This window comes from Staurois parvus, unplaced genomic scaffold (genome assembly GCF_062004578.1).
Source record: "Staurois parvus isolate SC_StPar_1 unplaced genomic scaffold, SC_StPar_1.0 ptg000423l, whole genome shotgun sequence".
Lineage (NCBI taxonomy): Eukaryota > Metazoa > Chordata > Amphibia > Anura > Ranidae > Staurois > Staurois parvus.
In genome coordinates, this window is record NW_028318219.1 from 5401903 (window position 1) to 5417387 (window position 15485).

General features: G+C 39.3%; 1 protein-coding gene across 1 annotated transcript; it reads right to left on the reverse strand.

The window, feature by feature from the left end:
• Positions 1–907: 907 nt before the first annotated feature.
• Positions 908–15201, reverse strand: LOC149454594 (cornifelin homolog). Its single transcript, XM_089687377.1, has 4 exons — positions 15132–15201; positions 7726–7837; positions 5071–5207; positions 908–3390 (listed from the first exon to the last, which is right to left on the reverse strand). The coding sequence occupies exons 2-4, from the start codon at positions 7829–7831 to the stop codon at positions 3301–3303; spliced, it is 333 nt and encodes a 110-aa protein (XP_089543503.1). The 5' UTR covers positions 7832–7837; positions 15132–15201; the 3' UTR covers positions 908–3300.
• Positions 15202–15485: the final 284 nt, after the last annotated feature.

Here is a 15485-nt window from a genome sequence, read left to right on the forward strand (position 1 = left end):
AAGCAATCTGATCCATGTAGACCCCACCTCACAACTTACAGAACTTAAAGGATCTGCTACAGACCAGGTGCCAGATATCAGAGCATACCTTCAGACTCTAGTGTAGTCCATGCTTCAACGGATTACGGTGGGTGGTCATAATGTATCTGTACATTGTAATCATATTCCTTCTTAAGCACCTCTTTTCCATAGTGAATAACTGTAATCAAGGGCGAACTGACCTTGTGGAAACTCGGGCACTGCCGAGGGCCTGGGTTCAGTAGGGGGCCCCATGAGATGCCCCTGGTACCTTTTTTCATAGGCTTTTTTGAGTTTGGGCAAGGACACAGGGGCCCCATGATCCCCTATTGTCCGGGGGCCCCGTGAGTTGTCAGTCCGCCCCTGACTAATCTATGTAATTAATTCTCACTGCTGAGGTCCTCCACCCCCATTATAAATTTTGTTGTCCTTTGTTAAATTTTTTCTAATTCAGCAATGTTTTTACTGAGAACTTGTGACCAAAACTGAAAATGTTTTGTAAATGGGTAAAATTATTTGCATATCTCTGGAATGTACGTATATCTATTCCATCTCCTGCAGCCTCATTATTCTTAAATGCAATATGTTTCTCAGGCTGGGTTTACAAATGATGAGAGTGTACCATGTCTTCATAGCATGTATCAAAATGGCCACTTGTAGTCTCCAACAGAAACGTCTGTGACAATACAGGATCACAACTGTGAGACAGGAACAGAGCGTTGCCACCCTATAATAGGAAGTGCCTGCAGAAGTCCCAGGTATTGTAAATGATAAAATCTCAAATTTACTTTTGAAGTTCTCTTGAAAACATACTCACTTGCTGCCCAATGTGTGGACATGACTAGTCTTTTAGATGGTAGGACACTAGAAAAATAGATTCCACACCAGGAACATTTTATAATAGTTTTATTTTCACATTTTTAAAAAAAAAAAAAAAATAATAATAGAGATCCATGCATGCAGAATAAACGGAATATTGGTCTTCATATCTCTGTACAATTGTTATGAAAGGCTATTATTTAGGAGTGTAAATCAATGGTGTTGCCTACAGAAAGCAGAACGGAGCTTTCCTTCATCCTAGAGAATAAAACCGAGGGGGTGCATCTGATTTTTTGCATGGGCAACACCATTTTCATCATCTATGTACAGCAGTGTAGAGTTCTCAGTAATAACTATGAGCCACATACATGAAAGCATCTAAAAAAGGAAGAATGTCATAATATACAGAAAAAACCCGCTAAAAATGTTGAATTGTTACACAACAATCACTGCACTGTTGGGCATGTTTTATTGAGCAGCTAGGAACTATTTTTGCTTAAATAAATTGAATGCAGACGAACCAGTGAAATGAAATCTTTGGTCACTATTGGCTATTGTCCTTTACATATTACCCTTTAGAAGATAAACTCCACCCAAAATGAATATTAAACTATACTGTGAATGCCAACAGCTTGAACCACGTACCCATTTATTATATCCCCCATTGATAAAATATGCTAACCAGATTGTCCAATTTTGCCTAAATACCATTGCAAAGCCATAAGATCTTACAAAATGTATTATTCTTAGGAAATAGATTCATCACTTTAAAATGCAGCTGTAAGAGTGCGTGAATTGCAGCTTTTGAAAGGGGCTGCGAGGCGGAGAAGTCCATTCACGCCGTTCAGTGTGCGCAACGCATGGTATTAGGGCATTGGTATTTGTTTTAATGGTAGCTCAATGGACATATACAAAATGCATCTGACCTATAGCAAGCTGCATAGGTGTGAATGCCTGCTGTATTGTACTGCATTGCCGAAAAATAATGCAGGTATTTTTGTGATGTATCAAGGCTTGTTAACTGGTGACAGTGAATGGGACACTTTAATGAAAGGTGCAGTAAGAGGTCCCAAGCGTAATGTTAGAACAGTATTCTCAGAGATATATATATATATATATATATATATAATAAAATGAGTGCGCTGTTCACCAAATAATCAAATAAATGCTGCTACATAAAAAAAAAAAAAAAAAAAAAAAAAGTGCATAAATGAATTGAAATTATAGAAGTCCACATTCATATATTAAATAATTAAAAGTCCCAAGATCCAATAATACAGCGCGCTAAAGAAATCCTCCAACGGAAAGTGCATAGGTGTCCACAAATGCTTGACATAAAAGAAAAAAAAATAATCAGCCTCTTTTACCAGACACTTTGATCTCCAGTCAAGAGATCAGAGCAGATGGAGATCAATGTGTCTGGTAAGAGGCTGATTTTTTTAAAAATTTTGTGTCAAGCATTTGTGGACACCTATGCACTTTTCTGTTGGAGGATTTCTTTAGCGCACAGCACTGTATTATTGGATCTTGGGACTTTTAATTATTTAATATAGTAATGTGGACTTATATAAATTCAATTAATTTATGCACTTTATGTAGCAGCATTTATTTGATTGATGATTTAGTGAACAGAGCACATATATATATATATATATATATATATATATATATATATATATATAGTCTGAGAATACTGTTCTAACATTATGCTTGGGACCCCTTACTGCATCTTGCATTTAAGTGTCCCATTCACTTTCAAAGGTTAACAAGACTCGATACATTATAAAAATTTCGGCAATGCAGTACAATACACCAGGCATTCACACCTGATCTTGGGACTTTTAATATATGAATGTGGACTTATATAATTTCAATTAATTTATGTAGCAGCATTTATTTGATTGAATAGTGTTGATTATTTAGAGAACAGCTGACTCATTGATAGATATAGAATCTCTCTCCCTCTCTCATTTTCTGGTGTTCAGGGAAAGAGTAGCAGCAGTTCACTAATTGTGTTCACTATTGTTTTGGAATATTTTTTTCACACATTGTATTGTTTGGGGTGTAGAGCAGTTTTTTTCCCCCCTTTATTTCAGTATTCTCAGACTGACATAAGAAGCCAGGGGGCAATATAACACATAGGTGCACATCACAGCTTGAAATATTGGAACTGGCATTTATATGAAGACATTGGGGGGGGGGGAAGAAATATACAAATTAAAATCCAGTTTTCAACTACAAGCTCTAAATGCTTTCACAATTTTAACAGAGTAATGTAATGTCCACGTAGAATCACAGTTGTTCCCATAGTCCTGCCTGATGTTTCTTGGAAAGGGGGGGTCAGTGGTGACACACATGGTAACCTCTCCCCCTTTAATGAGATTTCAGTGTTTTCCAGGTTCTCGTAAAAGGTAAAAAACAGTCCGTGGATGCCCGTCATGACACCATCATGCCAATGGGTCATCAGTTCCTGGCCTTCAGCTCACGCGCCATCTGACAGAGGGTGCACTGTCCGCAGAATGTGAGGCACACGCAGTCATTGCAGATAGACCCCTGTAGGACGAAGAAAGAGAACTTAGACATCACTTACACACCATCGACTATTTTTTGTTAAATGATAAACCTATGAAGAGTTATTGCATCTGAAATCTGGGCACAAAAACCTCTCATTTAAAAATCTTCCTTAATGGCCACACAGGAAAAATATCTACTTTCTGTGCACTATTACCCTTGTGAAAGTAGCGGTGAAATTAATCACTTCCATACCGGGCACTTTTACCCCCCCAGGGCAATTTTCATGTTTCAGCACTCTCACACTTTGAACAACAACAATTGTGCAGTCATGCAACACTGTATTAAACTCAAATTTTATCATTTTCTTCACACAACTAGAGCTTTCTTTTGGTGGTATTTAATCACCGCTGGGGTTTTTATTTCTTGCTAAATTACAAAAAAAGACCGAAAATTTTGAAAAAAGCCCCACGTTTTTCTTAGTTTCTGCCATAAACGTTTGCAAATAAATTGTTTTTCATAAATTTAGGCCGAGATGTCTTTTGCTACATGTCTTTGGTGAAAATAACCCAAATTAGTATTTATTATTTAGTCTGTAGGAAAGTTATAGAGTTCAGGATTGATTAACTTTCAGATCTATACCATAATTTGTGAAGTACTGACAGCCAATATAATTTCTTGAGGTCCAAGAATGTCAGAACAGTACAGATATCCCCCAAATGACCCCTTTTTGCAAAGTAGACAGTCCGACGTATTTCATAAGAGGCATGGAGAGTTTTTTTGGTCATAATTTTTTGGAAAATGAAGAAATTAAATACTTTATTTTTTTTTTTTTTTTTTTTTTTTTTACACATACTGTCACCAGTGCAGTACAGCATCATCATATAACTGGCATGGCAGTGATCAGGGACACTGATGAGTGACAGTACAAAAAAAACAAAAACGAACTTGATAATTTAATAAAAAATTAATTTTTTTCTCTTAAGATTTTTTTTCATGTTACACTATAACCAAAGTAGTATAATGTTACCATGGTACTATAGTACTACTTTGGGGTAGTGATCAGTATTTTTTATTTTTTTTTTTTAAACACAATTTGATTGCTTATAGCAATCTGTTATATATACCTGTTTGACGATTGATACATCACCGGGAATAAAATTGTGTCACCTTGGGCCTCCATTGGATTTTTGGTTTTATTTATGGACTTTTTATTCTAATATTTTATTATTTGACCCATATATTTTATTTAGCATTTTACTTGTGTCATTATATAATTTCATTTACCCATACCATCATACTACTATAGATTTTTTAGCGCTGCACTATTTTACATACTTACTCTGCTCACTTTTAGGAGATCTCTGAAATCCTCTCTCTACAGGGAAGCCTATCCTGCCCTCAGCTAATAATGGAATCTTCTATTCCTCCTACCAGTCCATCCCCCACAGTTATTACTGTTTGTACCACTAGCCCCTCCCTCTTAGATTTTAAGCTCCAAGGAGCAGGGCCCTCCTATATTGAACTGTATTGTCTCCCTTTAGATTGTAAAGCGCTGAGCAAACTGTTGGCGCTATATAAATCCTGTATAACAATGCAGAAAATATACACAAAACCACTATAAAAAATGTATACAAAAACACTATACAATTCCCATTAAAGAACAAACTTTTCATAGTAAAAGAAATGACTGTGCCCACTATGCTGTAGTCTAATCCTTACCGGGATGTGGTAGCGCTCTCTCATGCCAGTGCGCATGGCCAGCAGGGCACCTCCTAAAAACGGCAAGCAGCAGCACTCCCCGTAGTCTGAAGCTACTCTGCATGCCAAAATGCAAGGGACAAATGCTCCACAAAGGCCTGAAAGACAGAAGAGCTTTGGGTTAATGAAAAAGTTAAGAAAGGAAGTTTAATGATACCGGATGCCACTTAACCTAGAAGAGGAGCAGTGCCCCAGTGTGTCTGTGGGTGACCGCACCCAAGATCAGGTGAGTATACCACTAGGAGCTGCTGGGGGGTCCAATTTTTTTTAAAGCCCCGAACTGGAATTTTATTTTTTTTTTTACCCAATTTGTTTTTTTTTTTGTTTTTTTTTTAAACACTACACCCCAAACGCACGTGGTGAACTACAGTGCAACTATAACCATGGGTTGGCATGCCCTTGAAAATGAATGGCACCTTACTAGAGTGCATGTGAAGGGGTCCTAAGGTAAGGGAACCTACCTTCAGTTTGAGCTCTCAATCAGGTGAAGAGGAGTTTTCAAAAATCGGATTTTTTTTTTTGTAGACTACAAACATTTGTCAGATAAAAAAAAAAAAAAAAAAAAAAAAAAAGTAAAGTGGAAGTTGGTAAAAATGTATTATCTGATCAGACGCTAGGAAGTTTAGAAGTGTGTGTGCGCCTCCAACACAATACTGTATTTTTTATTGTCTTGAGAGAGCAAATAAATAAAATTAAAATAAATAGAAAATAAATCAGCAGTTTCAAATTTTGCATGGACCACCCAACAAATTTGTTACACTTACCCAGCCCCTTGTACTGAAAACAGTGTTCTAGTACTACATGGGGTTCAATGTCTTCAATATATTAGTATTCAGAAAATATATTTTTTTAATTTCACATTCCTTTATTTAGATTTTCTTCTATTTATATTCAGACAAAGTTGTCCACAAATAGCAAGTAGGATGAACAATATAATACTGCTGTGGTGCTTACAGTGGTCAGCTTTTATCCATTTAAATGGCTTAAAAAAATATAAATAAAAATAACCATAATCCAAAAAAGGAAGAAATAAAAAAATAATTTTAAAAAGTGCTTACCACGTTTTAGCTGGTAATAAAGTATATTTATAGTCCAAATTTATTTTCAATTGGGTGGTAATGGATTCCCACTAGGTTTTGTTGCCACCTTTACCCATGCTAGAAAGATTCACTCTCTCCCATTTGTGCTGGTGACAACTGAACTGAAAGTGAGAAAATCCAGAATTTGGAACCATTCTCCAAATTGGAGTGGTAAGAAAAATTGAATCAATAGGGACACTTGTTCTGGTGACAACTGAACTGAAAGCGAGGGAAAAATCCAAAATTTGGAACCATTCTCCAAATTGGTGTGGTAATCATAATTTATCAATAGGGACACTTGTTCTGGTGACAACAGTCTTAGATTTCCTTCTCATATCTGTTGTGTCTACAGGAGTGGAAGAAATCTCTCAAATATTACATATTATTAGATGGGAATACACGCACATGAGCACAGTATTGGAATTTTACCAAATCCCCAGAAAAAAAAAAAACCCAAAATCATACTGTAACTGAATAAATTTGTATAAAATATTGCAAGCTAGTTTTCAAGTTGAATTTTACAGTTGTTAGATAATGAGTTTGTGAAATCTTCATTAAACACTGTAAATAAAATTGTATTAAGAATATATTTCAGTTAGAGCTTTATCAGTGCAGATGTGCAATAGGTCTTCCAAGAAATTACTCTTCTATAGATACCATAGGGAATATTCTAGTAATTGCACCTTCTTTACTGTAAATTAGAAATCTTTGCTGAGAATCTGCTTTCAGACATGTCCATGCCAGAGTTAGAATTATCTAACAATGAGACCCACCTGTTGGCTTCCCAAATATGCAGTTCAATGCATACCTTATTTAGATATGCAATGAAGGTGGCCAGCCTTTCATGAATACGTCTGTCCCAGCAAAAGGTCATGAACTGACATGCTTAAATTCCATAAAGGGTGTGCCAGGATTTGCCTTAAAGGGGGTTGTATGCTAAATTTAGGGGATTGGAAGTTAGCCAATCATATCAGAGAATAGACTGGCCAACCAATCAGAGATACGTCATGAATATTAATGGAAGAGGACTATAACTATGGAAGGAAGGAAGAAAGGGGGGGGGGGGGGGGGAGAAGAGAGAGATTCTCTTTTTGGAACACCAGACAAAAAAGGAATGTAACTTTTATGTCCAGTTCCATGGTAATTATGGAATATATCCCTTCCACGTGTCTAAATGTTTGTCTTATGTCTTTTCTGTCTCACTGTTTGTATTTTGTAATACGTTCAAGCTTTCTTAATACTGTTTCTTTTATGTAACCAGACAGATTGTGTTAGTTTAGACCTCCATCCTATTTGCCAATAAATTTTGGTTGTTGTGTTGAACCTCTCACTTCTGGGTAAGAACTCTTCATTTGCCAAATCATATCATAGAACTAGTATATTTCATAATCTATAGATTTGGTCAATGTAAACGCCATGCTTCCCCCACACATCATTTCAGGCCCATTCACTCCCATGTCCCAAATTGTAAACTACAGGGAAGAAATAACAGTCATGATATGCCTTATGGGTGCATTGTAAAACCTCGAATACGTACAGATGCCCATGTCTTCACAACAGTCCATAACTTCGGAGTTCCATTGGTTGTTACTGGTAGTGTAGCCCTGCATTGCCTGGGGCTGGGAGGTCATTGGGTAAGACATTGTGACCTGGAATAGAACACAAATAAGACATCAGCAATACGCCTGACACATGGTAAGTTTATATTGGACAGATCAATACAAAATCTTCAGAGGACTTGTTCTTTGGACTTACAGGACAAAGCAACAGGTTCACTTTAATGCTGACCTATGCATGTGCTGATATTATCCTTTAGGGGTGGAAATGGTCAACAAAGGGCTCCTTCTCATGAAGAGTTTTTGGGTGTCTACATTCAACCAGTGTTCAAATGCAAATATACTTGCTGTGCATTGATTAAGTTCAAAGGAAGTGAGTAGTGTTCAGGTCTATGTAACAGAGGGAAGGGGTTTAGCATCGAACTGCATACATCTAATTTAAATGGGCCACCTAAATCCCAGTGGGTCCTTATTTAAAAGCATAGTCAGGACAAATTGTGTGTGTACCCCTGCTTATCTTCCCTATACCCAGGCAAGTGACATTATATATCTGGTACTTCTGGGTATGCAAGAGCAGGCAACTCCCTCCCAATCTACCCATGTGACCTTAGTGATTGGCCACCCATGTTAGTCTGTGATGTAAACATCTGCAAATACCTAAGAAAGTTTGGATACCGGAAGTTGGAGGTTTCCTGAGAAAGGTCACAACCAGGGGCAGACTGACCATTTGGAAACTCGGGCCGAGGGCCCGGGGTCAGTAGGGGGCCCCATGAGATGCCCCTGGTACCTTTTTCATAGGCTTTTTTGAGTTTGGGCAAGGACACAGGGGCCCCATGATCCCCTATTGCCCGGAGACCCCATGAGTTGTCAGTCCTCCCCTGGTCACAACATCACATTTCCAAGTTCATCTATTGTTCTGAGAAGGGCTGCTATTATATCAGGACTCTAGAGAGAAGTGGGAGTCCCTGCTTGCACATTTATCAAAACATTCTAAAATCTACAGTTTCTCATTACTACTGATTCACATTAACAACTAGGGCTGCTGTTAGAAACCACTGGGCCTCCTACAGCCAACGTTACAGGGCCCCTCTCCCCCCAAAAAACCCAATGTCCTATGCTTCAGGTATGAATGAACACAGTGAGTGATTGTTACCAAATCACTCATTGCGTTCATTCAGGAAAGGAAGGGGCTGGTAAATGGGACACATTTACCGGCCGCTTCCCCCACACTCCATTCTGAAGGATCCTACTGTGTGCTTGAAGCTGTCGGTGGGAAGAAGAGGAGGAAAGCTGGCAGCACTGCCAGGGTGGGGGGACACAGGGGGGCCTGGACAGAAGAGGGAATTGCATCATGCTCAGGGAGGGTGATGGTTGTGGTGGGGATGTGGGGTGCAATTACCGGAATCCATCCCCTGATTGGCTCTTTCTGCAGCAGCTAAAAGTGGGAGGGAGAGGAGAAAAAGCCAGCTTTCAGCTGCTGCAGAGAGAGAGCCATACGGGAGATCGGTTCCAGTAACTGCCCCCCTGCCGTGCCAATCACCCTCCCTGCCCACATCTGATTCACTCAGCTGCCTGGGCCCCCCTGCTGTCTGGCACCCATACAGGAGGACTGGTGGTACCCCCTTATCCACTGCCCAGTCAACAACCTATCAAGGTTTTCTAGGATATCAATCCTAGAAAATCCCTCTCCCTAAATAGTAGTAGGGTGAATGAGTCTTTAAGTGCAAAAGATGCAGACAGCCACTGCTGGGCTTTTTACGAAAATGCTGTTTTTACTACTTAGCCACAGACCGGGAACTGGCATGTAACAAACGCAATAGAAAAGCCAGAACACACACACACACACACACACTAGAGTATTGGCTAAAGCATTGTGACAGCCAAGCAAATAAATTTAAAAGAAAAAAAAGTTTGCCATGGTAATCTACCAGTTTGGTATGGCTTTCCCATTGGGAAACCTCTGGTTATATCTTTGGGCAAAAGAAATCTCTTTGGTGGAGATACACTCAACAATGGAATATGATGGAGATTTAACAAAAGACGTTTGCTGGAGGTTAGTGTTGGCCAGAAGCTGACTAACTATATATTAAAGAGTTACCCGGAGTTCTGTAACATATATAAATATACAGGGGTGGACTGACAACTCATGAGGCCCCCAGGCAATAGGGGACCATGGGGCCCCTGTGTCCTCACCCACACTCAGACCACACCCAAAAAAGCCTATGAAAAAGGTACCAGGGGCATCTCATGGGGCCCCCTACTGACCCCGGGCCCTCGGGCATTGCTCGAGTGCCCGAATGGTCAGTCCGCCCCTGTATATATAGTACCAGTTATATATTAAGGCTGTGTTTCCTGCTTTGGTTAGAGCTACACGGGGAAATTTTCCTGGTCACACAATCACACAACAAAATGACATGCAGTCAATCACCTGCTTCTAAAACATCTCAGACAATATCACAGTACTCTAAATCAGTTGTATTGGAGGCAATAGTAGCAATTATTCTCTCATCGGTTCATTGCACGTACTTTATGATGTGTACAAGAAGTGACCTCAATCACTTTTCCTTGTGCTATCAAATATCACCAGATATAATGCAGCATAAAAATTGTGATCTGCTAAAATCTACCAGGCATGGTCTGTCGTCTGCAAATGATGTGATTTGGCAATGCTAGCGTGCATATGAAGAGTTAACTGGAAAAGCTCCACCTTTAGATTTTAATGAGTTTGTTGAGGATGCTATAATCCAAGATGAATAAATAAGACCACACAAAGACTAATGACTTGGAAACTGCAAGAACTATAAGTAAGCAATAATAAACAGCAAAATAAGTGAGCGCTAAAGGTAAAATCAGCAGCTGTACACCGCAAGGTACCATATAAAACCTTCAAAGTAATAGAGTAAAGTAAGGTGCAGCGCTAAATAATTATATATCAAATTGTTCTTGCTTAAACATCTAAAATCACCATAAACAATGTGACATAAGTGCAATAACAGATGTCACTCAATGGTGACTACTATCGTGCACACAACAAAGTCCAATATATAAGTGCCCACAAGATCCCAATTGATCTTCAAAATCTAGTGGCTGGATCCGTGGGTAAGGTGATGTGTGTAAAGATTGCGTACTCACCAGATACGCAATCCAAATGCTCATATAACAAGCAACCACAGGACATCAAGGATCCTAATAGGTCTGGTCAGATCAGGTCAGACATCCCCTCACTGTATAGAAATGCTCCCACACATGGAAAGGTTGCTCTGCGGATGTAAATGGCTCTCAAAAAGGAGCAGGAGGACAGGCGGGCTGCACCGGTGTAGATGGATGCTGCACGCAGAGGAGTCACACGTAAGAGATGCTGGCCGCAGCCTATTAGGATCCTTGATGTCCTGTGGTTACTTTTTATATGCGCATTTGGATTGCGTATCTGGTGAGTGCGCAATCTTTACACACCTATCACCTTACCCACAGATCCAGCTACTGGATTTTGAAGATCAATTGGGATCTTGTGTGCACTTATATATTGGACTTTGTTGTGTGCAACACTCTTTCACGATATTAGTCACCATTGAGTGACATCTGTTATTGCACTTATGTCACATATTCATTGTTTATGGTGATTTTAGATGTTTAAGCAAGAACAATTTGATATATAATTAATTTAGCGCTGCACCTTACTTTACTCTATAAGTAAGCAATGCAAGGACTACAGGTGTACAGAATCACAGAACAACATCAATCAGGTATATCTAAAGTTCCAAGAAGAGCTGTAATTATGTTGAGTCTCCAGAGATTCAATAACCTCCAAAACAAACCTATGTTCTCCTGCTATCTTTGGCCCGCATAGGTTGTTAGCTGCTCTACAGTATTACTGGTACAGAATAAAACCTGAACCTGACCACTTAATTATGCATCTGCTTGGAGGGAAAAATCTTTCATCATCAAAGCTAAATCAATTTCAGACTGTTACAAACTGTGTCCATTGGTTGCCCATTATTCCAGATACAGGGGTTGCAATTGCACCAAAAGCAGCTACATGGACTTCATAGGAAATTTTTCTTACTATATAAAAACAGCACTTAAACACCTTGGAATCCCTAACAATCCTGAGCTTGCCTCTGGTAACCTTTCACTTGTAGAATGAAGTAGTTCTCTATAGGCTACTGCTGACCTCTGCAGACGCCCCAGGGTTACCCATTGACATGCGGAATTTCGAGCACCATAGATAAAGTTTTTCAGCCAATTACTATTGTTCTCCAGAGATGAGGCCAAAGCCAGGGCTGTCTATACAGTTCATAGCCACACTTACTAGTTGCAGTGGTTTGTCCTTAATGTGTGCAGTACATGCAGCGCATTCAGTGCATACGGTTCCCAAGAGGGAGCAGGTCCCCTTTGTGTACTCACTTCACACCATGACGATTCAATCTGAGGAGCCATAGTCACCACAATACTGACCTTCCAGCTGCAACCATGCCTATAAAATGCAGATCAATGTACTCTGGCAATTCAACCTGAGGGTTACCGAGTGACATGGCAAGTTGGTACCCCATGCGTTAACTTTTTCAGCCAGTCACTATTGCTCCTCAGAGATGAGACTAAAGCTAGAGGTGGCTGTACAGTTCATAGCCACTCTCACTCAGATACACCGGCATGTCCCTAATGTGTGAAATACGTGCAGCGGACATGGGTTCGAAGGGGGAGGGAGCCCACTGTGCACCCACTGCACACCTTGGGGATTCAGTTTGAGGGTCCATACTCACCGCGATACTGACCTTTGAGCTGCAGCCACACCTATTAGATACAGCTGCATCTCAATGCAGATCTACAATGCAACTGCCGTCTGAAGGGGCAGGTGTAGTGCTAAGAAAATGCTGATCAAGTACACAAGTGACAATTCCAAATAATAAAAGTGTCCACTATTCCAAAAAAAAAAAAAAAAAAAAAAAAAAAAAAAAAAAGTGTGTTTAAAAACCTGGTAAAACCAAGCTATAGTATGCAGTCTAAAGGTCTGAGGCGCACAGGTGAGGATCATTGTCTCTGGCTGCTCCTAAGTGCCCAGTGCGTACGTGCCTATAGCATGGAGTGGCAAAGAATAGGGTCTTGGTGAAAGTTCCTGCACAGAGGTCCACTGCATTCAAAAAATATCCAACGTGCAAATGGGAATTATAGTAACCATCATCTTCCAAATGGTTGTTTGCCAGCTGGATCTTCTGATCCCTGCCTTATAGGCAAATAGTGAGTTTCCAGTTCAAATGCTCTTCATATGCTTAGACTGTAAAAATTACACGCATTTGTCATAAGAACCTTATGAGGAAAGATAAGCACAACACCCTGTCTAGTTATTACTAGCCATGAAACACCTCTGTTTGCTTCTAAATGCTAAAAAGAACTCAACCAGAAAAAAGATAACAAAAGGATTGCCATGGAAAAAGAAACTCTTGGTGACCTACAAAGCATTTCTTTCACTGAAAAAGGTGTGTTAAAATAAAGGACTGCACCACCCAAAATATATTTGTGGCTTTGTTCTTGAAGATTAAGCCACCTTTTAACGTCTCTTGTAGTTTCCATTAAAGAGATATCTACATTGGGTCCCCAGGCTTGCACAACTACCAAGACCAGTGAGGGGCCACCATTCTCTATTTGATATCATGAGACATAGATGGAAGACCAAAGGTGGTGATACAGTCTCAAGATGGGTGTGAACTACTGTGGGGAGAGATTACACTTCAGGAAATAGGAGGACTTCGTCATCCAAATTGTACCTACCAATTAAAATATTGTAGGTAGATTGGCTCTTGGAGCAAGCGCTGCTGAGAAGATGTATGCCTAACAAGCCCACTTTCCTCCAAGGAACATTCACGTTAGGTGAAAAAATAAATCTATTGAATAAAGCAAATTTCTATGTCTATGACAACTAATCAAAATTTAAATTACTGTGAATTTATTTAGCTGGGTTATGCTTTTGAATTCTGCATATCTGTTTTACTGAATAGCCCAGATTGCTGTATAATAAACCCAAACAAGCAGAAAAAGGGACAGCCATGTCACAGGAATAACAAACTGAAAAAAGCTTAGTGTTTGAGAAGTGCAAATAGAAACTCAGCATTGCACTTGTGTTTACTTAGAAATCTCCTGAAGAAGGACAGCAAGGAATATGTTCCACGTAACACTGCAGTATATGAGGGTGAGGCCAATTTTAAGATTTTACGCAAAGAAAGCCCCTCCCGAGCAAAACCCTCTAGGTATACCAAAGAAAACACAGAGAAGAGAAAAGATGCAAACTAAAATTAGATTTTTTGTTAGGTCTAAAAATAGCCAGGAGTTACAATTATTAGGGCTTTGCAGAATAGACTTTGCATTCATTATACGCTTATTTGGGAAGCCATAGCATCTGGTTGAGTCATTTTTTTTTTTTTAGAGATGGGCTCATTTCTGATTGATTGCCCTAAGTTATGCCACTCTTGCACATCAACATTTTTGGCTACAACACCTTAATGAATAGACAGTCAATGATTAAATGGATGTTGCTGCTTCCCAAACAGGTGTGGTTGCCCCAAGCACTATGGAATGGACTAGTCTTTGAGGATAGCCCATATGTGTAGAAAGGATTTGAAGACTAAAGACAGAAAAACAAAAACAGAGTGCTACACAATAGGGTTGAGAACGCATCCCTTTACAACGGAAGACATTAAATTACACAGGTTCTGAGGCTAATTTAATATAGATAAGGCACTAGGCGAGTCTAATTACCACCTTAATCAACCACAGAACATGTGCAATTAATATGTGTTCAGTTTTAAAGGGGTGAGGTTACAACCCTACCACACACCCATTGAGTCCAAAAGGTTTTCAAATATTTTCAAACACGGTTTAGAAAAATTTTATAAATAGTCTTCTAAAAATCTGCAAATTCAGCCAATGCTTGTGAAGGGTTTAAACCATGAACCAACATGCATCTATATATAAACTATAGGTAGAAGGTGGATAGGGTGCTTGATATTGTGATCATGAAATAATCAGATGCCTATGGGTAGTAAGGCACCACTGCAGACACACCTGAGCCAGCACATTTAAAAAAAAAAAAAAAAAAAAAAAAAAAAAATATATATGTAAAAAAAACAAAAAAAAATTCTCTGAGAAAAAGGCTGGAAATATAGCAGTGGTCTATCTTGTGCATAAGAACACATGTTTGGCCAATGTAAGTTTGCACGTACATACCACAAATATTCAGTTTCACAGCAGTTGTCCAAAAAGCAGTTGGAAAAAAAAAAAAATTCAAATAAAATAAAAAAAATAAAAATATATATATATACACACACAAACACATGCAGAAAGCAGCCTCATACAGAAAGAAATGACAAGAAAAGTCATGAAACCTGAAACTTACTTGTGATGCAACGACGTCTTGAAACAAAGATGCTGAATGACAGCACTTCCTAGAGTTAGGTATTTATACAGTACCACTGAGCCAAATCTGGGAGGATACAGCAGGTAATGTGACCTCAGGTTTCCACCACCTCCCTTCCTTGTCAAAGCCGCTCCCATGTTCCTTTCCACCTTATCTCTGCATCACCTGCAAGGTGCTACTCCCATCCTGGCTGCTACCTTCTCTGTGCCTGCCTGCCTACCCCAACCCCTGCTGTTAGTTGAGAATGCATGGAGACACAAAGCCTGACTTTCTGCTTTACAACCTGAACAGAAACTTAAGGAGTTTACATTTTAGCCTCTGGAAATAGACACG